This window comes from Manis pentadactyla, chromosome 3 (genome assembly GCF_030020395.1).
Source record: "Manis pentadactyla isolate mManPen7 chromosome 3, mManPen7.hap1, whole genome shotgun sequence".
Lineage (NCBI taxonomy): Eukaryota > Metazoa > Chordata > Mammalia > Pholidota > Manidae > Manis > Manis pentadactyla.
Window position 1 is genome coordinate 108,212,392 of NC_080021.1, and position 26,929 is coordinate 108,239,320.

The window sequence follows — 26,929 nt, forward strand, 5'->3', positions numbered from 1 at the left end:
TAATCAGAGATAAAGAATACATTAATTAAATTAATATACACTAGAGATAATGGAAGGAAGATTAGAGGATGAGGAAGAATGAATCAGCCATCTGGAAGGCAGGTTAATGGACAGTAGGCAAGCTGAACAGCAAAAAGTAAAAAGAATAAAAAGAAATGAGAATAGGTAAAGGGAGCTCTAGCACAGTATCAAATATCCTAATACAGGCATTACAAGAGTTCCAGAAAGAGAAGAAAGAGAGAGAAAGGGGTGAAAAGCTTACTTAAAAAAAAATAGCTTAAAACTTCCATGACCTGGGGAAGGAAACACAGAGACTCCCAAACAAGATGAACCCAAGGGGGTCCACACCAAGACAAATAATAATTAAAATGTCAAAGATCAAAGACAAAGAGAGAACCTTAAAAGCAAATAGAGAAAAGTAATGAGTTAACTACAAGGGAAACCCCATAAGGCTATCAGCTGATTTTTCAGCAGAAATTCTATTGGTCAGAAGGAAGTGGCATGACATATTCACTAGAGAAAAGGAAAAAAAACCTAAAACCAAGAATACCCAGTAAGGTTATTCAGAATTGAAGAAGAGATCAAGAGCTTCCCAGATAAACACAGGTTAAAGGATTTCACCACCACTAAACCAACCTTATAAAAATTTCTTAAAAACTTCTTTTAGAGGAAAATAAAAGGCCATACCCAGAAGCAAAAAATTATGAAGAGAAAACATTTCACTGGTAAAAGCAAATATAGTAGTAGTAACAAAGGTAGTAGATCAGTCATTTAAAAGCTGGTATGAAGGTTAAAAGATAAAAAGTAAATAAATCACTTCTAAAAATTTAGTGAAGGCAATCACTAAATAAAAAGGTGTAAAAGAAGACATATACATGAAACATGGAGGAGAGGGAGTGAAGAATGTAGTGCTGTTAGCATGTGTTCAAACTCAAGCAACTATCAATTTAACATAGACTTTTAAATATATAAGACATTATATATAAACCCCATGGTGAACTCAAATCAAAAGCCAAAACAGATATGCACAAAATAAAGGAATCTAATCAAAGCACTAAAGATAGCCATCATGTACAAGGAAAGAGGCAAGATAAAAAGGATCAGTGAATAATGCAAATAATAATAATACACAGAAAACACTGAACAAAATGGCAGAAGTACATACCTATCAGTAATTACCTTAAAAAATGTACTAAATGTTCCAAAGATATAGGGTGGCTGAACGGATATAAAAATAAAACGCATAATTATTTATAAGCTGCCTACAAGATCTTGACTCACCTCAGACCTAAACACACACACAATGAAACTGAAGAAATGGAAAATTTATTCCATGCAAACAGAAATGGGAAAAAAAAGCTGGTGAAGCAGTACTTCTATCAGAGAAAATAGACTTTAAAACAAATATTGTGACAAGAGACAAAGGACATTATACAATGATGAAGGGCTCAATCCAGCAAGAAGAAGATATAACAATTGTAAATATCTATACAGCCAACAGAGCAGCAACTAAATATACACAACAAATATTACCAGACATAGAGGAAGGCATTGACAGAAATACAATTATAGTAGGGATCTTTTAACACCCCAGTTACAACAATTGAGAAATCATCCAGCAGAAAATAAGTAAAAATGACATTAATAACATATTAGACCAAAAGTACTTAACAGATATATACAGAATATTACATCCAAAAACAGCAGGAGACACATCCTTTTCATGTACACATAGAACATTTTCCAGGATAGATGATGTGTTATGACACAAAACAAGTCTCAATAAATTTAAGAAGTTGAAATCATACCACACATCTTTTCCAACCACAATGGTGTGAAACTGGAAATCAATTACAATACAAGAAAATGGAAAAACCACAAACACATGGAGGCTAAACAGGCTGCTGCTAATAACAATATGGCTCAATAAGGAAATCAAAGAAGGTATCAAAAAATACTTGGAAAATTATGAAAAGTTCTATGCCAACAAATTGGACAACCTAGAAGAAATATATAAATTCTTAGAAACATCTACTCTTCCAAGATTGAACAAGGAAGAAACAGAAAATATGAACAGACCGATTACTAGTAACAAAATTGAATTGGTAATTGAAAACTCCCAGCAAACAAAAATCCAGGACCAGAGTGCTTCATTCAATTCACAAGATAATTATATCAAACATTTATATAGGAGTTAATACATACCCATCTCAAATAATTCCAAAAAACTGAAGAGGAAGGGACACTTCCATATTCATTCTATGAGATTAGTATCATCTTGATGACAAAACAAAAGACACTTAAAAAATCCTTGATGAACATAGAGGTAAAAATCCTCAACAAAATATAAGCATACTGAATTCAAAAATATATCAAAAGGATCATTCATCACAATTAAGTGGTATTTATTCCAGGGATGCAAGGATGGTTCAATATCTGCATGTCAATCAATGTGATATATCACATTAGCAAAAGGACAGATAAAAACCATATGGTCATCTCAATAGATGCTGTAAAGCATTTAACAAAATTCAGCCTCTATTTATGATAAAAACTCAGCAAAGTGGGTAGAAAGGAAACATGCCTTAACATAATAAAGGCCACACATTACAAACCCACAGTGAACATCACACTCAAGGTTGAAAGGCTGAAAGATTTTCCTCTAAGATCGGGAACAAAACGAGGATACCCACTATTACCACTTTTATTCAACTATACTGGAAGTCCTGACCATAGCAATCAGGCAAGAAAAAGAAAGAAAAGGAGTTCAAATTGGTCAGGAAGAAGTAAAACTGTCACTACTTGCAGATGGCATGATACCATACATAGAAAAACCCAAAGTCTCCACCAAAAAAGTATTAGAATTCATAAGTGAATTCAGTAAAGTCACAGGATACAAAATCAATATACAGAAATCTATTGTGTTTCTGTATAAAAATAACAAAGAAATTAAGCAATCCTATTTATATTTGTATCAAAAAGGATAAAATACTTAGGAGTATATCTAACCAAAGAGGTGTTAAGACTTGTATTCTGAAAACTGTAAGATATTGATGAAAGAAATTGAAGAAACATATAAGTGGAAAGATAAGTCCATGCTCATAGACAAGAAGTTGTTAAAATGGCCATATTTCCCAAAGCAGTCTACAGATTCAATGCAATCCTTCTCAAATATCATTGGTATTCTTCAAAGTACTACAGCAAGTAGTTCTAAAATTTGTATGGAACCATAAAAGACCCTGAACAACCAAAGAAATCTTGAGAAAAAAAGAACAAAGTTCAAGGTAACATTCTTCCTGATTTCAAACTACACTACAAAGCTACAGTAGTCAAAACAGTATGGTACAGGCACAAGAACAGATACATAGGTCAATGGAACAGAATAAACAGTCCAGAAATAAACCCATGCATATATAGTCAATTAGCATATGACAAATGAAGCAAGAATATACAATGGGAAAAGACAGTCTCTTCAGTAAATGGTGTTGGAAAAAATGGACAGCAACATGCAAAAGAATGAAAATGGATCATTGTATTAACATAAAAATAAATTTTAGGTGAAAGAACTAAATATAAGACTGGAAACGGTAAAATTCCTAGAAGAAAACATAGGCAGTACATTCTTGAACACTGGCTTTAGTAATTTTTTTCTGGATGTCTCACCAGGCAAGGAAAACAAAAGCAAAAACAAACAAATGAGACTATATCCAAATAAAAGTTTCTGCACAACAACACAAACCATAAACCAAATGAAAAATCAGCCTACTGAATGAAGAATATATTTTCAAATGACATATCTAATATCTAAAAGATACGAAGAACATATAGAACTCAATTAATTGGCTTAAAAAGCAGGCAGAGGACCTGAATAGACATTTTTCCAAGAAGACATACAGATGTCCAACAAATACAGGAGAAGTGTTGGCAAGGATGAGGTAAAAAGGCTACCCTCATACAGTATTTGTGGAATTGCAAACTGGTGCAACCACTGTGGAAAAAGGGTAGCAGTCTCTCAAAAAACTAAAAATGGAAATAGTTTACAACCCAGCAATTCCATTTCTGGGCATATAGCTGAAGAAAAGAAACCCACTAATTTGAAAAGATGTATTCATTCCAATGTTTATTACATCATTATTTATAGTAGCCAAAATATGGAAACAACCTAAGTGTCCATTTATAGATGAATAGATAAAAAAGAAGATTAGCATATATATACTGTGGTATATTACTCTACATATCAAAGAACGAAGTCTTGCCTTTTGCAAAAATGAATGAACCTGAGTGTATTAGGCTAAGTGAAATAAATTAGAGAAAGACAAATACATTATGATATTTATATGTGGAATCTAGAAAACAAATCAAGTAACAAAGAAAACAAAGAGATTTATAGGCACAGAAAATACATAGTTACCATAGGGGAATAGAGTTGGGACACAGGTGAGCAGGGAAAAAATTTAGTGAGAATGTTTGATATGTGGATCTGGGGTATGGTTACGTGAGTGTATAGACATGTAAAAATTCACCTAGCTGTACAGTAAGATTTGTGCAGTTTATTATGTGTACCTCATTATGCACAAAACCTATATGAATTAACTTTCAAAAAGTCTTATTTTTTTAATAAGAAAAACAATAGGTTAGCTAGGTAAATGAGCCTCTACTCATATGTGAAGCCAGAGTGCTTGGTAAAACAGCCAGTCAAACCAAGACATAATTTATTAATGGCTGGCACTGATTTTGCATGTCTTCTTTTGTGTTAAAACCACTTCAATATGTTATTTTGATAAAGAAGATGCAACCTCACATAGATACATATTTTGAAAAAGAAGATGCATTTTCATAGCTTTTCAGGTAATCACAGATATTTTTGTAGAGCTCCAAAACTTGATATTGTGGTAATTTCTAAAAGTGTAGTTGTGATATAGAATCTGGAACTGTTATCAGTAAAATTTCTGTACTGTTACATTAAACATTTGTTGGTCCATCTTGCACTTTGAACAAATCATTTACCCATGTGTGATTTTGTAATACCACACATTTTTCATATATAGAATGTTGGTTCACTGAGTTATGCAGCTTGTCAAATGTTAAGACATTTCAGTATGCAGCTTAACTAAAAACCTCATTGCACCAGTCTTTGCTGGGAAGCTGTTATGCTCATGGTGGAAAACAAAGGCTTTTTTGGAACTCTTGATTTTTGTTTGAAAGTTCAAATTTTAACACTGCAAGACATATTGGCAGGTGTTTCCTTTGATGTCATCAGCCTTGCTTCATTAATTTTAAAGAAAATGTCTGCCAAATGCCCTAATCTGAATAACCAACCATAATGTTATTATTTCAAATAATAATGTTTTTCCATGAATAAAGTGGTCAGGTTAGCATTCAACTCAATCCCAGTGTTCTCCACAAAAGAACATGTACTTTATTTTTTTTATTAAGATATAATTGATATACAATCTTATGAAGGTTTCACATGAGCAACATTATGGTTACTACATTCACCCATATTATCAAGTACCCCCCACAAACATCCCATTGCAGTTACTGTCCATCAGCATAATAAGATGCTACCTATCTTCTCTGTGATATACTGCCTTCCTAGCACCCACCTACATTATGTGTGTTAATCCTAATGCCCCTTAATCCTCTTCTCCCTTCCGCCCCACCTGCCCTCCCCACCCACTTTCCCTATTGGTAACCGTTAGTCCCTTCTTGGAGTCTGTGAGTCTGCTGCCATTTTGTCCCTTCACTTTTGATTTGTTGTTATACTCCACAAATGAGGGAAATCATTTGGTACTTATATTTCTCTGCCTGGCTTATTTTACTGATCATAATACCCTCCAGCTCCATCTATGTTGTTGCAAATGGTAGGATTTGTTTTCTTCTCATGGCTGAATAATATTCCATTGTGTATATGGACTACGTCTTCTTTATCCATTCATCTACTGATGGACACTTAGGTTGCTTCCATATCTTGGCTATTGTAAATAGTGGTGCAATAAACATAGGGGTACATATGTCTTTTTGAATCTGGGATCTTGTTTTCCTTGAGTAAATTCCTAGGAGTGGAATTACTGGGTCAAATAATATGTCTATTTTTAGTTTTTATGAGGAACCTCCGTATTGCTTTCCACAATGGCTGAATGAATTTTCATTCCCACCAACAGTGTAGGAGGGTTCCCCTTTCTCCACATACTTGGCAGCATTTGTTGTTCCTTCTCTTTTGGATGTTGGCCATCCTAACTGGTGTGAGGTGATATCTCACTGTAGTTTTAACTGATGATTAGGATGTACAGCATGTTGTATTGTGCCTGTTAGCCATCTTATTTTCCTCTTTGGAAAGTGTTCAGATCCTCTGCCCATTTTTTAATTGAGTTATTTGCTTTTTGGGTATTGAGGTGTGTTAGTTCTTCATATATTTTGGATGTTAGCCCCTTATTGGATATGTCATTTATAAATATATTCTCCCATACTGTAGGATGCCTTTTTTTCCCTACTGATGGTGTACGTTGCTGTACAGAAGTTTTTTAGTTTGATGTAGTCCCATTTGTACATTTTTTCTTTTTTTTGCCTTGCCCAAGGAGATGTATTCAGGAAAAAGCTGCTGATGTTTACATTCAAGAGATTTTTGCCCATGTTTTCTTCTAAAAGTTTTATGGTTTCATGATTTACATTCAGGTCTTTGATCCATTTCAAGTTAAGTTTTCTGTTTGGAGTTAGACAGTAATCCAGTTTCATTATCTTACATGTAGCTGTCCAGTTTTCCCAACACCAGTTGTTGAAGAGGCTGTCATTCCCCCATTGTATATCCATAGCTCTTTTTTTATTTTTTTTTGTAGATAATTATTTTTTATTGAAGGGTAGTTGACACACAGTATTACATTACATTAGTTTCAGGTGTACAACACAGTGATTCAACATTTATATATATGATAATTCTAGGCACCAGCTATCACCATACCAAGTTGTTACAATATTTTGACAATATTCCTTATGCTATACATTACATTCCGGTTACTTATTTATTTTACAATTGGAAGTGTGTACTTTTTCTGTTTGTTTGTTTTTGTTTTTGTGAGGGCATCTCTCATATTTATTGATCAAATGGTTGTTAAAAACAATAGAATACTGTATAGGGGAGTCAATGCTCAATGCACAATCATTAATCCACCCCAAGCCTAATTTTCATCAGTCCCCAATCTTCTGAAGCATAACGAACAAGTTCTTACATGGAGAACAAATTCTTACATAAGTTCTGTAAGTGAATAAGTTACATGGTGAATAGTACAAGGGCAGTCATCACAGAAACTTTTGGTTTTGCTCATTCATTGTGAACTATAAACAGTCAGTTCAAATATGAATACTCATTTGATTTTTATACTTGATTTATATGTGGATAGCACATTTCTCACTTTATTATTATTATTTTTAATAAAATGCTGAAGTGGTAGGTAGATACAAGATAAAGGTAGAAAACATAGTTTAGTGTTCTAAGAGAGCAAATGTAGATGATCAGGTGTGTGCCCGTAGACTATGTGTTAATCCAAGCAAGACAAGGGCAATAAAACACCCACGGATGCAGAAGATTTCTCTCAGAACAGGGGGGGTGAGGTTCTAAGCCTCACCTCTGTTGGTTCCCAATTTATCACCTGATGGCCCCCCTGCGACTGTGCCTGTCTTAGGTTGTTCCTCCCTTGAGGAATCTTACCCGTCTCTGACTAACCAGTCATCTTCCGGGGCCATACAGGGAAATGTAAAATTGGTAAGTGAGAGAGAAGCCTTATTGTTTGAAAAGGTTAGCTTTTTACGTCTTTGCATATTTATGCCCTGTGGCTTCTATGCCCAGCATTTGTCTTGAGGTATCTTTACCACTTGGAAGAATTATGATGCTCGGTAAATTTGATATGTGGCACGAATTCTATTTAAGGGTTGTAATTAGGAAGGAAGAAGAAAAGCTATAAAAGTAGCAGGCGGAAGAAAACATGGGAAGATTGATTATTTCTTTGACATATCTTCTTGTAGAGTAACTTCAGCATGTATAGGTTTTAAGCTACTACTTAAATTGCACACACACATTAACATAATAGGAGTATAGTTACATAACCAAAGCATACCTGTAATTACCAGCCATCTCCAGTGAAACCAAGAAAACCAGTTAGGCACCTTACGCATTTGTGAAAACTTATCTATGATATGGTGGATATTGTCCAACTGAGCTTCAATAGTCTGAGAGAAATCAGACAAATTAAAACAACCCATTCCTGGGGACTGTTCCCATCCCATATGTTCCTTTAACAGTAAATAGTCTGTAGTTGTCAGATTTTGGAGCATTACAATTTGCACTTCTCCTAATTCTTGTTTGAGTTCCAGCAGTATAGATCCAGTCAAATTTGTTCTTTTACTGTAAGCACAGGCCAGTTTAGATATCTCCTTCTTCGTTCCCATGGCAAGTCCAGGAACTGGTGGGATGAGTGCATCTACAGCTGTAGCAGTGCGTGGATCTTTGTTGGGGTTTTTTGATGACCATCTTCAGGCATGAGTCTTCCAGAGAGTGCTGATATTGGAAGTTCTTTTTCCTGTCGTATCTTAGTTCATTTTCGGGATAGCCCAATTAGGCTTTGATCCTCTGTATAGACCCAAACAGACCCTTTGCCTACACTTTAATATGCCATTTATACCCTTGTGTAGGACTCATTGGAGGTCTCCACACAGAAACTGCCTTTTTTTTTTTTTTGGTATCATTAATCTACACTTACATGACGAATATTATGTTTACCAGGCTCTCCCCTATACCAGGTCCCCCTATAAACCCCTTTACAGTCACTTTCCATCAGCATAGCAAATGTTGTAGAATCAATACTTGCCTTCTCTGTGTTGTACAGCCCTCCCCTTTCTACCACCGCCCCATGCATGCTAATCTTAATACCCCCCTTCTTCTCCTCCCCCTTATCCCTCCCTAGCCACCCATCCTCCCCAGTCCCTTTCCCTTTGGTACCTGTTAGTCCATTCTTGAGTTGTGTGATTCTGCTGCTGTTTTGTTCCTTCAGTTTTTCCTTTGTTCTTATATTCCACAGGTGAGTGAAATCATTTGGTATTTCTCTTTCTCCGCTTGGCTTGTTTCACTGAGCATAATACCCTCCATTTCCATCCATGTTGCTGCAAATGGTAGGATTTGCCCTTTTCTTATGGCTGAGTAGTATTCCATTGTGTATATGTACCACATCTTCTGTATCCATTCATCTATCAATGGACATTTAGGTTGCTTCCAATTCTTGGCTATTGTAAATAGTGCTGTGATAAACATAGGGGTGCATTGGTCTTTCTCAAACTTGATTGCTGCATTCTTAGGGTAAATTCCTAGGAGTGAAATTCCTGGGTCAAATGGTAAGTCTGTTTTGAGCATTTTGATGTACCTCCATACTGCTTTCCACAATGGTTGAACTAATTTACAGTCCCACCAACAGTGTAGGAGGGTTCCCCTTTCTCCACAGCCTCGCCAACATTTGTTGTTGTTTGTCTTTTGGATGGCAGCCATCCTTACTGGTGTGAGGTGATACCTCATTGTAGTTTTAATTTGCATTTCTCTGATAATTAGCAATGTGGAGCATCTTTTCATGTGTCTGTTGGCCATCTGTATTTCTGTTTTGGAGAACTGTCTGTTCAGTTACTCTGCCCATTTTTTAATTGACTTATTTGTTTTTTGTTTGTTGAGGCATGTGAGCTCTTTATATATTTTGGATGTCAAGCCTTTATCAGATCTTTCGTTTTCAAATATATTCTCCGATACTGTAGGGTTCCTTTTTGTTCTATTGAGGTGTCTTTTGCTGTACAGAAGCTTTTCAGCTTAATATAGTCACACTTGTTCATTTCTGCTGTTGTTTTCCTTGCCCGGGGAAATATGTTCAAGAAGAGATCACTCATGTTTATGTCTAAGAGGTTTTTGCCTATGTTTTCTTCCAAGAGTTTAATGGTTTCATGACTTACATTCAGGTCTTTGATCCATTTTGAGTTTACTTTTCTATATGGGGTTAGACAATGATCCAGTTTCATTCTCCTACATGTAGCTGTCCAGTTTTGCCAGCACCATCTGTTGAAGAGACTGTCATTTTGCCATTGTATGTCCATGGCTCCTTTGTCAAATATTAATTGACCATATATGTCTGGGTTAATGTCTGGATTCTGTAGTCTGTTCCATTGGTCTGTGGCTCTGTTCTTGTGCCAGTACCAAATTGTCTTGATTACTATGGCTTTATAGTAGAGCTTGAAGTTGGGGAGTGATATCCCCCCTACTTTATTCTTCTTTCTCAGGATTGCTTTGGCTATTCGGGATCTTTGGTGTTTCCATATGAATTTTTGAATTATTTGTTCCAGTTCATTGAAGAATGTTGCTGGTAGTTTCATAGGGATTGCATCAAATCTGTGTATTGCTTTGGGAAGGATGGCCATTTTGATTATATTAATTCTTCCTAGCCACGAGCATGGGATGCGTTTCCAACTGTTACTGTCCCCTTTAATTTCTCTTAAGAGTGACCTGTAGTTTTCAGAGTATAAGTCTTTCACTTCTTTGGTTAGGTTTATTCCTAGGTATTTTATTTTTTTTGATGCAATTGTGAATGGAGTTCTTTTCCTGATTTCTATTTCTGTTGGTTCATTGTTAGTGTATAGAAAAGCCACAGATTTCTGTGTGTTAATTTTGTATCCTGCAACTTTTCTGTATTCTGATATCAGTTCTAGTAGTTTTGGGGTGGAGTCTTTAGGGTTTTTTATGTACAGTATCATGTCATCTGCAAATAGTGACAGTTTAACTTCTTCTTTACCAATCTGGATTCCTTGTATTTCTTTGTTTTGTTTGATTGCCATTGCTAGGACATCCAGTACTATGTTAAATAACAGTGTGGAGAGTGGTCATCCCTGTCTAGTTCCCGATCTCTGAGGAAATGCTTTCAACTTCTCGCTGTTCAATATAATGTTGGCTGTGGGTTTATCATAGATGGCCTTTATTATGTTGAGGTACTTGCCCTCTATTCCCATTTTCCTGAGAGTTTTTATCATGAATGGATGTTGAACTTTGTCAAATGCTTTTTCAGCATCTATGGAGATCATCATGTGGTTTTTGTCTTTCTTTTTGTTGATGTGGTGGATGATGTTGTTGGACTTTCGAATGTTGTACCATCCTTGCTTCCCTGGGATGAATGCCACTTGGTCATGGTATATGATCCTTTTGATGTATTTTTGAATTCGGTTTGCTAATATTTTGTTGAGTATTTTTGCATCTACGTTCATCAGGGATATTGGTCTGTAGTTTTCTTTTTTGGTGGGGTCTTTGCCTGGTTTTGGTATTAAGGTGACATTAGCTTCAAAGAATGAGTTTGGGAATATCCCTTCCTCTTCTATTTTTTGGAAAACTTTAAGGCGAATGGGTATTATGTCTTCCCTGTATGTCTAATAAAATTACAAGGTAAATCCATCTGGCCCGGGGGTTTTGTTCTTTGGTAGTTTTTTTATTACTGCTTCAATTTTGTTGCTGGTAATTGGTCTGTTTAGATTTTCTGTTTCTTTCTGGGTCAGTCTTGTAAGGTTGTATTTTTGTAGGAAGTTGTACATTTCTCCTAGGTTTCCCATCTTGTTAGCATATAGGTTTTCATAGTGTTCTCTAATAATTCTTTGTATTTCTGTGGGGTCCGTCGTGACTTTTCCTTTCTCGTTTCTGATACTGTGGATTTGTGTTGACTCTCTTTTCTCTTAATAAGTCTGGCTAGAGGCTTATCTGTTTTGTTTATTTTCTCGAAGAACCAGTTCTTGGTTTAATTGATTGTTGCTATTGTTTTATTCTTCTCAATTTTATTTATTTCTTCTCTAATCTTTATTATGTCCCTCCTTCTGCTGACCTTAGGCCTCATTTATTCTTCTTTTTCCAATTTCGATAATTGTGACATTAGACCATTCGTTTGGGCTTGTTCTTCCTTTTTTAAATACGCTTGGATTGCTATATACTTTCCTCTTAAGACTGCTTTTGCTGTGTCCAACAGAAGTTGGGGCTTAGTGTTGTTGTTGTCATTTGTTTCCATATATTGCTGGATCTCCATTTTGATTTGGTCATTGATCCTTTGATTATTTAGGAGCGTGTTGTTAAGCCTCCATGTGTTTGTGAGCCTCTTTGCTTTCTTTGTACAGTTTATTTCTAGTTTTATGCCTTTGTGGTCTGAAAAGTTGGTTGGTAGGATTTCAATCTTTTGGAATTTTCTGAGGCTCTTTTTGTGGCCTAGTATGTGGTCTATTCTGGAGAATGTTCCATGTGCACTTGAGAAGAATGTATATTCTGTTGCTTTTGGATGTAGAGTTCTATAGATGTCTATTAGTTCCATCTGCTCTACTGTGTTGTTCAGTGCTTCCATGTCCTTACTTATTTTCTGCCTGGTGGACCTATCCTTTGGGGTGAGTGGTGTGTTGAAGTCTCCTAGAATGAATGCATTGCAGTCTATTTCCCCCTTTAGTTCTGTTAGTATTAGTTTCACATATGCTGGTGCCCCTGTGTTGGGTGCATATATATTTAGAATGGTTATATCCTCTTTTGGACTGAACCCTTTATCATTATGTAGTGTCCTTCTTTATCTCTTGTTACTTTCTTTGTTTTGAAGTCTATTTTGTCTGATATTAGTACTGCAACCCCTGCTTTCTTCTCGCTGTTGTTTGCCTGAAATATGTTTTTCCATCCCTTGACTTTTAGTCTGTGCATGTCTTTGGGTTTGAGGTGAGTTTCTTGTAAGCAGCATATAGATGAGTCTTGCTTTTTTGTCCATTCTGTTACTCTGTGTCTTTTGATTGGTGCATTCAGTCCATTAACATTTAGGGTGACTATTGAAAGATATGTACTTATTGCCATTGCAGGCTTTAAATTCGTGGTTACCAAAGGTTCAAGGTTAGCCTCTTTAGTATCTTACTGACTAACTTAGCTCGCTTATTGAGCTGTTATGTACACTGTCTGGAGATTCTTTTCTTCTCTCCCTTCTTATTCCTCCTCCTCGATTCTTCATATGTTGGGTGTTTTGTGCTGTGCTCTTTCTAGGAGTGCTCCCATCTAGAGCAGTCCCTGTAAGATGTCCTGTAGAGGTGCTTTGCGGGAAGCAATTTCCTTCAGCTTTTGTTTGTCTGGGAATTGTTTAATCCCACCGTCATATTTGAATGTTAGTCGTGCTGGATACAGTATCCTTGGTTCAAGGCCCTTCTGTTTCATTGCATTTAATATATCATGCCATTCTCTTCTGGCCTGTAGGGTTTCTGTTGAGAAATCTGATGTTAGCCTGATGGGTTTCCCTTTATAGGTGACCTTTTTCTCTCTAGCTGCCTTTAAAACTCTTTCCTTGTCCTTGATCTTTGCCATTTTAATTATTATGTGTCTTGGTGTTGTCCTTCTTGGATCCTTTCTGTTGGGGGTTCTGTGTATTTCCGTGGTCTGTTCGATTATTTCCTCCCCCAGTTTGAGGAAGTTTTCAGCAATTATTTCTTCTAAGATACTTTCCATCTCTTTTCCTCTCTGTTCTTCTTCTGGGACCCCTATAATACGGATATTGTTCCTTTTGGATTGGTCACACAGTTCTCTTAATATTGTTTCATTCCTGGAGATCCTTTTGTCTCTCTCTATGTCAGCTTCTATGCGTTCCTGTTCTCTGGTTTCAATTCCATCATTGGCCTCTTGCATCCTATCCATTCTGCTTATAAACCCTTCCAGAGTTTGTTTCTTTTCTGTAATCTCCCTTCTGGCATCTGTGATCTCCCTCCGGACTTCATCCCATATCTCTTGCGTATTTCTCTGCATCTCTGTCAGCATGTTTATGATTCTTATTTTGAATTCTTTGTCAGGAAGACTGGTTAGGTCTGTCTCCTTCTCTGGTGTTGTCTCTGTGATCTTTGTCTGCCTGTAGCTTTGCCTTTTCATGGTGATAGGAATATTTTGCAGAGCTGGGACAAGTGACGGCTGGAAGAACTTCCCTTCTTGTTGGTTTGTGGCCCTCCTCTCCTGGGAGAACAGCGACCTCTAGTGGCTTGTTCTGGTCGGCTGCACGCAGACAGGGCTTCTGCTTCCTGCCCGGCTGCTATGGAGTTTATCTGCGCTGTTGCTGTGGGCGTGGCCTGGCTGGGACCGCTGCTCCAAAATGGTAGAGTCACTTTGGAGGGGGGAGCGGCCTGGAGGCTATTTATCTCTGTAAGGTGCCTCTGAGCTCCCTGTAGCCCAGGGGATTAGGGTGCCCAGAGATCCCCAGATTCTCTACCTCTGGATTAAGTGTCCCACCCTGCCCCTTTAAGACTTCCAAAAAGCACCCGCCAAAACAAAACAAGACCACAAGAAATAATAATAGGAATAATAATAATAATTTTTAAATTAAAGAAATAAAAATAAAAATAAAAAATGGCCGCTCATTTTTCTTTATTCTCCTGTGCCAGCCTCAGGCATCCACTCATCGGTCTTGCTGCCCTGTTTCCCTAGTATCCAGGGCCCCCTGCGCACGCACTGTGTCTGCGCTCTGGCCCGGATGGCTGGGGCTGGGTGTTCAGGAGTCCTGGGCTCCTTCTCCCTCCCGCTCTGCCTACTCTTCTCCCACCGGGAGCTGGGGGGAGGGGCGCTCGGGTCCCGTGGAGCCGGGGCTTGTATCTTACCCCTTTTACGAGGCACTGGGTTCTCACAGGTGTTGATGTGGTCTGGATGTTGTCCTGTGTCCTCTGGTCTTTATTCTAGGAAGAGTTGTCTTTGTTATATTTTCATAGATATATGTGGTTTTGGGAGGAGATTTCCGATGCTCTACTCATGCCGCCATCTTGGCTCCACCCCCTATCCATAGCTCTTTTATCATATATTTATTGGCCGTATATATGTGGGTTCATATCCGGACTTTTCTAATCTTTTCCATTGATCTATGAGTCTGTTCTTATGCCAGTCTCAAATTGTCTTGATTACTGTTGCTTTATAAGTACATCTTGAAGTTGGGGTGTGTAATACCCCCCACTTTATTCTTCCTTCTCAGGATTGCTTTGGCTGTTCAGGGTCTTTTGTTGTTCCATATGAATATTAGAATTATTTGTTCTAGTTCATTGAAGAATGCTGTCAGTATTTTGATAGGGATTGCATTGAATCTGTAGATTGCTTTAGGCAGGATGGCCATTTTGACAATACTAATTCTTCCTACCCATGAGCATGGATGTATTTCCATTTATTGGTGTCTTCTTTAATTTCTCTCATGAGTGTCTTGTAGTTTTCAGGGTATAGGTCTTTCACCTCCTTTGTTAGGTTTATTCCTAGGTATTTTCCTGGAGTTGTTTTCCTGATTTCTTTTTCTGTTAGTCCATCATTAGTATATAGGAATACAACAGATTTCTGTTTATTAATTTTGTATCCTGCAACTTTGCTGAATTCAGATATTAGTTCTAGTAGTTTTTGAGTGGATTCTTTAGTGTTTTTTATGTACAATATCATTTCATCTACAGACAGTGACAGTTTATCTTCCTTACCAGTCTGGATGCCTTTTATTTCTTTGTGTTGTCTTTTTGCCATAGCTAGGACCTCCAGTACTATGTTGAATAAAAATGGTGAGAGTGGGCATCCTTGTCTTGTTCTTGATCTTAGAGGAAAAGCTTTTAGCTTTCTACTGTTAAGTATGATGTTGGCTGTGGGTTTGTCATATATGGTCTTTATTATGTTGAGCTACTTGCCTAGTATACCCATTTGTTGAGCGTTTTTATCATGAATGGATGTTGAATTTTGTCAAATGTTTTTTCAGCGTCTATTAAGATGATCATGTGTTTTTTGTCCTTCTTTTTGTTGATGTGGTGGATTTTCAAATATTGTACCATCCTTGCATCCCAGGAATAAATCCTCCTTGATGATGATGGATTATCTTTTTGATGTATTTTATAATTAGCTAATATTTCATTGAGTATCTCTGCATCTATGTTCATCAGGGATATTGTCTTTAATTTTCGTTTTTGTGGTGTGGTGTCTTTGCCTTGTTTTCATATTAGAGTGATGCTGGCTTCAGAGAATAAGTTTGCAAGTATTACCTCATCTTCTACTTTTTGGAAAACTTTAAGAAGGATGGGTATTAGGTCTTCTCTAAATGTGTGATAAAATTCTGTGGTGAAGCCATTTGATCCAGGTGTTTTATTCTTAGGTATTTTCTTGATTACCAGTTCAATTTCATTACTGGTAATTGCTCTGTTCAGATTTTCTTTTACTTCCTGGGTCAGTCTTGGAAGGCTATATTTTTCTAGAACATTGTTCATTTCTTCTAGATTATCTGATTTGTTAGTATATAATTTTTATAGTATTCTCTAATAATTCTTTGTATTTCTGTGGTGTGCATAGTCTGATTCTGTTTATGTGTGTAGAGTCTCTTTTCCTTGATAAGCCTGGCTAGGAGTTTATCTATTTTTTTAATTTTCTCAAAGAATCAGCTCCTGGTTTCATTAATTCATTTTATTGTTTTATTCTTCTCTATTTTATATATTTCTGCTATCATCTTTATTATGACCCCCCTTCTAGGGAACATGTATTTTAATATGTCACAAAGGTGCTTTATGCATACCTTCCAGAATATTAAAAACAGTTGTATGAAAAAGTTGTGATTTAATAAAATTACTAAGCTTTGCTGCTTCATAAAGTTCAGTCTGAAGTGATAATTTACTGCAAGTCAAGATAAAACAATTCAGTACCGCTGTCTAAAGTGCTGGTAGCTTTATCTACCATTATGTTTGCACCATCAGTGCAAATATTAACACAGTGAAAAAGTTTATTAAATTAAAAATTCATCATCTAGCTTCCACTTTGAATCAATATTTCACCAGTGGATCTTATCATGAAAAGAAATTTTGAATTTATATACCTCCTGAAAAAGTCTTAGAACTTCCAGCTGTCCAAAGACCCCACTTTAAGAAATGCTGCCCTAATACCACTAAATGTTGTTTAAAGGATTACTTGAAAGACTTATCTAATGCTCTCTCAAGAACATGTATCATCATTTAACCACTTTCCTATTATTAAACATTTAGATTATATCTAATCTTTCATTATTATCAATAATTTGTAATGAGCATCTTTCTATGTAAATCTTTGTCTTCCTCTCTATTTTCTAAAGATTGACTCCTCGTAATTTCACTAGGTCAAGAAAAATTTTCAAAGTGTGCTATCAAAATGTTTCCAAAGGGACTCTCCCACTTGGCATCTGGTTCACGTTAGATGGTTGTGAATATGTTAACCCTGCACTTCAGAGGAGAAGCCCAGTGGAGACTGCTTGCCCAGTGGCAGCATGGGGTCTTCAGGTTAAGCTACAGGAACTGGGGTCAGCTTTATTCATACTAATTGCATCCATATTCCTGGGCATGTTCCCATTTAAGCCCTCCACCACAGCAAGACTGCATTAAACAGTGACATATTTTGTGGTCAGTGAATTTATTTCCTGCCTGAACAGTAGGATAAAAGTATGGCAGCTGCTGTATCATGTGAATGAGTTTAGCGAAATTTGGTGTCCCAGTTGTTTGGTTTCGTGACCCTGGATGATTAATCCTTCCTCTCCTTTTGTGGCATTTCTGGTTATGTTTGCAAACCCTATACTTTCTGAACTTTTCACCCAAACATTTGGTTCAGCTTGTTCCTTAAGGACTTGGGAAATGAAAACTTGGAACTCCCCCCTAATTTATCCCTGATTTTTCAAATAGGCTTGCTTCTTTTCTTTCTTTTTTTCCTACAGAATGTTTTACTTATTTAAGAAAAAAAATCATCTTACCAGAAGTGGAGACCATTGTAGAGCTGAATACTTCCATTTTTCACTCGAATCTATTCACTCTTTCTTTAGGAACAGTCAGATAATATAGTATTTTATAGGAGAGAAAAGGATGATTTAATAGTCTCAATTTATTCTTATAATGCCTCATGATGTTAAGTAATTTCTACTTTTGGATTCTTACAACAGACTTAATGTGCTACAGTGTAATTATGCACTACAAATCTTAATATTGGTGTTCACTTTTTGACAAACACAAACATATGAAAATGGCCCTCAAATCAAATTTTCTAAGATACTGTTTTGTTTCAGTGGTTCCAGAAAATCCATCTCTCCTTGCCATAACCTTCTTGAATTTACTGTAGTACATTTTGGCATAGTTTCAGTCTGATACTTTGAAAGATTTTATTTGAAATGACTTAAGTGAAACCCATTGTGACTTTTCCTAAAATGATGTGGGAACTTATTCCTTTGACAGCCGAAAATACCGTAACAGGATGCATACACTACATGTATTCTCTCCTGAGTTGAAGATGCGCATCTAAGAATCCAGTTTGTTTCTTTCTGAAAGCGTGACCTAACGTAAACTGTTGGTCCTGATTTTGAATTCAAGAATCTTAAAATCAAAGTTATATCTTATATTTCTAAACATATAGAATCTCACAGTATCTTTTCATGTACTTAATCCATCTCATTAACTCTGGCTCATCTGTTTTCCAGTTCTCAGAATCCCTTTCTCCAATTTCCTATTGACTTCTTAGCTTTACATTCTTCTATCTCATCTTTGCAAACTGCCATGAATTTGTCCTGATTACAAGAAGGACAAAGTAGTGTCTAAGTTTTAAAACATGTTTTAAACTCTTTAAAAAGTCTATTCAAATACTCTAATATTTAGACTGGAAATGATCAGGGACCGGGTGTAAAATAAAAATTGTCTAAGGTTTTGAGAAAAGAAAGATGATATATCTGAATCATGAGGCACCAACAACCACATGGGAAACGCGCCAGTCTCTTCCTATACTACACGTTAAAAAAGAATAAACAAAAACTCATTTTCCTAGGTTCTAAAATCAGAAAGCAACAAAGATAAAAAATAAATAAAAGAGCATTCACTTTTTTTTTATGAGACAAAGAAAAAATTATTAGTACCCCGATTAAGAAATGAACATTTTTTAAAAGGTCTCTTCTTGACAGAGAGAAATATGTTTAATGAACATTTTACTCACATGAGTAAAAGTGGAACCCATAAATATTTTGTTTTTATTAGGATTTTGTAATCATTTTCCTTTTACCTGAAAAATTAGCACACTCAGAAGGTCTTCATACAAGGTCTTAGTCCTGGAAACATTTGGGGAAACATAATAGAAGAGTTTTAAATGACAAAGGTAGAAATGGAAAGAATGAAATTGAAATTTACTTCTCTGGGACACCACTGATTCACCATTAATCAAACCAAGCAAAATTTAATGTAATAGGCATGACTCCCAGAATAAGTGAATTCCATTTCCAACAGTGACATATTTGTATTTCATAATTTTGATGGATCCTTTTTTAAAAATATGTCACATGTACTTTTGTGATTAGAAAACATTTTTCCCCAGTAGTAACAAATCAAATACTTCATAGATTGAAAATTCATTTCAAAACCCTGATATTTATACATGGTTGTTTCATACCTATCATTTTTCAGAGATACTTATGAGCTATAAAGAACATAGACCTTTACTTTTCAAACATTATGAAATTAGTTATTTGTACCAAATTATTTCTCTTCAGTCATAGGACTTTTTCCCATTTCTATATAGATTAAAGGGCCATGCCTATCTGTTCTACGATTCTTATTTGCAGGGAAGTCCCCAAACTACCCCTCTGAGCTGGCACTTAATCAGCTGAAAAAAGAATGGGAAGAGACACAGGGTAAAAGTAGACACCTGGCCCACTTAACTCATGAGTTAATTGGAACAGAAAGCTATATACAAACATGGCTCCACAATAACACTAGGAAAAAATGAATGTTTTTCTCTCTGGGGATTGATGAAGTATGTAGTTGAGAATGGGTGTGGAGAAACAGAGTAGAGAGCAGGTTGGTAGATTTTGTTTTATCACCAAGGTTTCAAACTGTATGCATCCATCACATTATTCTTTCTATAACATCCTGTTGATTCCTACCACACTAGATACTGCTCTAGATGCTATGACAGAAAACTAAGCCAGGCAGGGTCCTCACCCTCTAGTGAACTTATGGTCTAGTAGGGGGATTGGAATCTCAGTTGCCCCATCTATAAAAGAAGGCATGGTTTTAATTTGCATTTCTCTGATGATTAACGATGTGAAGCATCTTTTCATGTGTCTGTTGGCCATCTGAATTTTTTCTTTGGAGAAGTGTCTGTTCAGATCCTCTGCCCATTTTATAATTGGATTATTTGCTTTTTGTTTGTTGAGGTGTGTGAGATCTTTATATATTTTGGATGTCAACCCATCATTGGATATGTCATTTATGAATATGTTCTCCCATACTATATAAGAACAAAGAAAAACACTGAAGGAACAAAACAGCAGCAGACTCTCAGAACCTAAGAATGGACTAACAGTTACCAAAGGGAAAGTGACTGGGAAGGATGGGTGGGAAGGGAGGGATAAGAGGGGGGAAAAGGGGCATTATGATTAGCACACATAATGTAGGGAGGAGCACGGGGAGGGCTGTACAACACAGAGAAGGCAAGTGGTGATTCTACAGCATCTTACTATGTTGATGGACAGTGGCTGTAATGGGGTATGTGGGGGGGATTTGATGATGGGGGGAGTCTAGTAACCATAATGTCGCTCATGTAATTGTAGATTAATGATACCAAAACTTTTTTAAAAAGGCATGGATAAGATTATTACAAAGATCCTTATTAGCTGTAAATTAATAAGGCTATTTTAGAAAATAAGTACATTTACAATGATTATTATAGTAGTAGTATAATACAGTAGTATTTATTACTAAGTTAGTAATTAGCAATAATTTTTACTTATTTCCTTATTCTTCTTCTTTATCTGAATGTCCCTTCATTGATCCCAGGCTTTAGGGTCAAGAGAAAAAAGTAGAAAGTTTAAAAGATATAAATGACAAAAGGAGAAAAGAGTAAAAAAGGAAGGTAAAGAGAATAGCACTCAAGTATTAATGGGCATCTACTTATGTTAGGCATTTTGTAAACACGTAATCTCATTCAAGAGACAGAAATCCCGTAGCTGCCATCCTCCCAAAGAACTTCTGGAGGCAGGAACCATATACTGGACAACTCTGTAAGTCCAGGACTTACCTAATGCAGTGTTTAAAAAATAAGATTTGAACAGACGTTTCTTCAAAGATACACAAATGGCCAAAAAGCACATGAAAAGATGCTCAAAATCATCAGTCATCAGGGAAATGCAAATCAAAACTACAATTACATACTACTTCACACCTTTTAGGATGGCAATAAAAATAAAACAAAAAATAACAAATGTCAGTGAGGAAGTAGAGAAATAGAAACCCTCGGATATTATGGGTAGAAATGTAAAAGTGATGCAGCTACTAGGAAACATAGTTTGAGGATCCATCAAAAGCTAAAATAGAATCACCACATGATCCAGCAATTCTACTTCTAGATATAATAAACCCAAAGGAATTGAAATGGGGACTTACATGCCAGTGTTCTTAACAACCTTATTCACAATAGCCAAAAGTGGAACCAAGGGTCCAATAACAGATGAAAGGATAAACACACAGAGAAATATTATTTTACCCATAAAAATGATTGAAGTTATTATACATGGTATGATATGTATGAGGTTTGAAAACATTATGCTAAGGAAATAAACCAGATACAAAAAGATAAATACTGTATGATTCCACTTATATTAGGTACCTAGAATAGGCAAATTCATAGAGGCAAAAGTAGATCAGAGGTTACCAGGGACTGGAGGATGGGGAATAGGGAGTAACTGTTAAATGGCTACAGTTTCAATTTGCAGTGATGAAAACATTTTGGAAAGAGAGGGGTGATGGTTGCACAACACTATAAATACAGTGAATGCTACTGAACCGTACACTTCAAAATGGTTAAAAAGGCAGTTTCAACTTAGAGATCAGCCCTGCCAGGCTCATACCCTAACTATACCATTTATTGCACTTACTACGCTGAGAACTTTACATCGACTAAGGAGGAGGAAAAGGTAAAGAATCACTCTATTTAATTGGAGCAACTCATAAGTATTTAATTTGTGGTTAGGAATTAAAACCTTTTGTCTCATCATTTAAGACTGTATCTATGATTTTTTTCAAATAATCCACAATTATAGATACCTAGAGCCTTATTCATTAATAAGAAAAATGTAGTCACAATGTAGATGAACTGGTTAAGCTACTGAATATTGAAATTAACTGTATAGAAATAGAGATCAGGAAACTTAAAGACACTGACTCAATAGGGAGAATGTATGGCTAATCAAACACAATTGCCCAGATAAGGCTGTTCAACTCACTAATAAAGTTGCTATTTAGAAGAGAACCATGTGGTTTGGTAGATGACAATAAAAAATCATTACATGGACAATTTCTTTTCAAAAAGCAAGTCAATAAGAGCTTCCTCTTTACTAACCTTTTAGGATTTAAGGGCATATTACTGATAGACTTATTTGTCATTATACCCTGATAAGGCAAAAATAATCATGCATTATATATTTTTTTCCTCCTGGCTGCCCTCGAGACACTGACAGTTATTCTGGAATTAGTCTTCCACCCCCCTTATGTGTATGTATGTGTGTGTATGAGATCCTACCTTATGTCTTTAACAAGGTGTATTTAGTTATCTGGTTATATTTTTCTGCTCCTGTGATGGGCATTATTTTCTTCATCACTTGCAACCAGTTATTCCAGAGCTTGTTGTCTTCTAATAAGTCTACTGACTCTTAAGTAATTAAGTAAAGTATAAAAAGAAATTGATCATTTATGAGCCCAGTTAATCAGATTTAATTAAGCAGACCTACACCAATATGTGAAATTACACATGACATGTCTATGATCCATGAAAGGAAACGCTGACATAAAGAACTCTTTAAAAAAATCACTCATATTAAAATTTTCTGTTTAAAGTGTTAAAGACTATGACTCATGTGCTATAGATCTTTATGACAGACACTGTCATGCAAAAACAGTCCTCAGAATGTGGTGGTTCAGCATTTTGAGATCTAAGGGATTAAAGTATAAGGTGGCCTTTACTTATAGCCAGTTTGGTTTTGTGTTACACTGTTCTTTTTAATGTTGCACCCTTTGTATTATTTTAGTAATATTTTAAGAAATCAATTTTAAGACCAATTCATGTCACTTTTTTATTTGCCTGGGCTTACTTGGATCTAAATATTCAGAGCTCAGATTACACTTGTTTTCCAGAATGTGGTTGCCTTGGTGTCTTGCAAAAAATTCTTTACTTACGGTATTCCATTCATAAAAGTCAGTATTCTGGCTAGACAATGTGTCTCTGAAGTACTTTTATCAGATATAACCTCAAAATGTACTGTGATACATTGCAATACTTTTTTTTTATGGCTCTATGTGTTTTAAGGAAAACTAAAGGAAGTGTTCACTGTGCATTTGTTAATCCGGTTTATGGGAACTGGAACAACCCAGAGAAAACAGAGGTAAGTGGTAATGATGAACTGCATTGTTTCAAAAATGAAAGCACATGCACACAAACAGCCACAGTGTTGTTTGGACATGTTTCTCCATCACAGCTAAGAGGAATATTCTGGTTGCATTATTTCATATGGAGATGGGAAGCAATTTCAGTCTCTCTAAATGTGCAATAAGAATTTTCCATTCCAGAACAGATTCAATCTGCTTGTAAAATCAATTTACTGTGAAATGGCTTTGTGGCCACTGTTCATACTCAAAGAGAGCTGACTAATCTGGAAAATATCAGTTTGACCTACAGTGTTAGTCACCTACTTACAGTAACTCTTCAGTGACTGTTCTTCATATTTTATTCCCAAAGACAAAATGGGGTATAGCGTTCTGTGCTCTCTTTAAATTTAGGTGTGAGCAGTGAAGGCCATTGCCTGATATCTTAGAAGAGGAAAGGAGATATTGAAATGTATTACCTCTTTCTTGGCCCATTTAAGGCTACTTATCACTAGTACAATAAGAAGTAGGCTAGAGAGAAATGGCAAGTAAAATCTCTCTCAATTTCTTAAATAGGTAAGATGAGCATTCATTTGGGTATAAAATAAGATTACCCATGATATATCACTTCTTATCTATGAAAGTTTATTTACATATGATTGTAGAAATATTGGTATCAGTTCATTCCTTTGTCAAAGTGAGCATCTAGAAAGCTGAAGTTTTAGTTTTCTGGTATTATTTTTTTCAATGAAAATAGCCCATAAGCAGTTGTTACTGTTACTGAAAATCAATAATGAGGTATGAGATCAGAGTAACTTGGGTGATGTGACTGAAGTCTAAAACAGTTTTTATTCTTTTATTTGCATTTTCTTCAGTAATGATGTCATTGTTCTTTTAGTACAACTTTGGTAGAAATGAAAACAAGAAGATATTTCCCAGAGCATGGAGAGCATTAATTAGGATGGCTTTTCAAATCAATCAAGACAGAGTAAAAATGAAAATGTAGCCCTACTTAATGGACAATAAATAAATGCATATTTATTAAAAAAAACAAATGTATATTATTTTTAACAAAGTAGAAAGGTGTGGCATAAAAGTATTTTCATTTTTAGTAAATAAAATTTAACCTTTTTTTCTTTAACTTTTATCCTTACATATGATGTAAGGAATTAAAATGTAATGTTTTAAATTTGGCATTTTTATACTAATATCTCATAAGCTTGTAGTAATTAAATAGTTATTAGGAAGATGTTGTGCACCCTTTGCTTTCTACTGAGAAGCCTTCTTTCGTGCATAGGAGGAGGTCCATATAGAAGACCCAACTTTCAAAGTGCTTTCACGGCACTTTCTACTATGTGCATATGGCAGTGCAACTGATGACTCCAGAGAACCTTGACAGCACTTTCTTTTTATTTTCTATTCTAATGAGAAAAATTATTCCTTTTCCACATTCTTTTTTATTTCCATTAAGTATGGCTACAGAAGAAATCCTACCATAGCTTTTGGCCTTTGTTGCTATTTTGATTTCTATTGTTTCAGAAACAAATGACTTTGTAGTAATTAAACTAAGTGTGCTTTCCCTGACATTATAAGAGAGAAACAGATTTCTTTTAAATGCTCTTCTAAAAACTCTTAGAGAAAATTCTCATATTCTGACACAGAAATGGAGGGGATAGTATAATGAACCACCACGTACCCATTAGCCAACTTCAGCAATTATTAACCTATGGTCATTCTTGCTTCACCTCTACTGCCACCCATTTTCTCCACCCACAGAGTGGTGGTGGTGTTTTTTTAAAATACTCTTTGTTTTTTCAGAGTGGTTTTAGGTTCATAGCAAAACCAAGCAGAAGGTACAGAGAGTTCCCATGTGCCCACACGTACATAGCCTTCCTTATTATCAACACCCCGAATCACAGCGGTACATGTGTTATGACTGATGAACCTGCACTATCACATCATTATGACCCTGACTCCACAGTTTACATTAGGATTCACTCTCAGTGTCACCCAGGCTGTTTCTAAGCAAATCCTAGAAATCACTTAATTTTACCTGTAATACAGACTTCAGGTGTACCATTACAGGATAAGGACTTTAAAAATTTTAACCACAGTATCACAACTAAACATTTCAGAATAATTCCTTGGTATCAAATACTCAGTGTCCCTGCCCCATTTGCCTCATGAATAAGTAGAAGGCTTTATATTCATTGCTGTTGTTGCTACACTTTAAAAATCAAGATCCATATAACATATATGCATTCACACTGGAAGACATGTCTCTTAACCTGTAGGTTCCATTTTCTCTCTAATTTCTTCCTTGCAGTTTATCTGTTGAAGAAATCAGGTTGTTTGTCCTAAAGACTTCCCATATTTTAAATTTTCTAATAAACTGTGCAAGATATAATTCTCCCAACTACAAGTTGTTGGTTTTTTTTTTTTTAATATTCTTGCTTTGTTTTGTTTAACCTAACTATAATCAGTACAGCAGTCCTAGAGAAACCAGCACCACAGAATGAGGTAGTCAAGATACCGGCCACTATGTTTTTCTCATCCTACCAGAGGCAAAGGGAGACAGCATCCCCTATGCCCAGAGGTCTTGGGCACCCACTAAGAATAGGCCTGTATTCAGCAATTCAGGTGGTATAGACTGGCAGTGCTGCAGTGAGGGTCAGGGATGCTTCAGTTGTTACTCTAGTGGAAATTTATGCAAAACTCTTCATTCTGCATGATCTGGAAAGAGGTATCTTATTTTAATACCTAACATCCTAACCTTTTCAATGTGTTTTTCTTTAGAATTCTGTATACTCCTTCTCAAATCCACTATATGGCACAACATCAGGAAACCTGGAGACCATATCAAATCATCTCAAATAGTACCATCTAATCATCTAGTATGTATAGTTTATAGAAAATCCCAGTCTGAAATCTGATAGAAACTCACCACATGCAATAGTAAAGATAGAAGAGATTCAGAATGCTAGTACAATTATTACATCTACAAATAAATTTTCTTACTGAAAATATTGAATGTTTTCATGGAATCTAAATCAGAATCTTTGTTACATATCTGAATATTTTAATAAAATGTTCTATTTAACTTCCTTGTTTTCCTTTATTATGGTTATTTCTAAAAGTGACAAATCAAATTGTTTTGGCTACTGAATATATAGCTTTAAAATGCTTATTTATATACCATAGAGCTTAGAAACAGATGAACTGACTTAGTATATAACTTAGCAGGATGGCCAAATTACAGTCAGATAATCAACATGGCCATGAGTAAAAGTTATTTCTGCACTTTGGAAAAAATGTGATAAATTAACATCCCAAATTTATATTCATTCAAATAGTCATTTAACACATATCTTTATACAGATATAAAGTTAATGCTAAAATATCTGAGTTAAGAAGGTTTGGACTACAAGAAATTGAAAACTCCCTATTCAGATTGCTTAAATTATGTGACAAATACCATCCCACAAGTTAGGAAATTGAGAGACAGGTCATCTCTTGG

At 35.7% G+C, this 26,929-nt stretch overlaps 1 protein-coding gene across 1 annotated transcript in view; it reads left to right on the forward strand.

The window, feature by feature from the left end:
• The window catches only part of MALRD1 (MAM and LDL receptor class A domain containing 1), a 694,454-nt gene extending 667,944 nt beyond the window's left edge, over positions 1-26,510 (forward strand). The window contains exons 39-40 of the mRNA XM_057498267.1: positions 23,357-23,432; positions 26,209-26,510. Of these exons, the coding sequence (XP_057354250.1) occupies positions 23,357-23,432; positions 26,209-26,289 (157 nt within the window). The 3' untranslated portion in view covers positions 26,290-26,510. The remainder of the gene's footprint in view (positions 1-23,356; positions 23,433-26,208) is intronic.
• Positions 26,511-26,929: the final 419 nt, after the last annotated feature.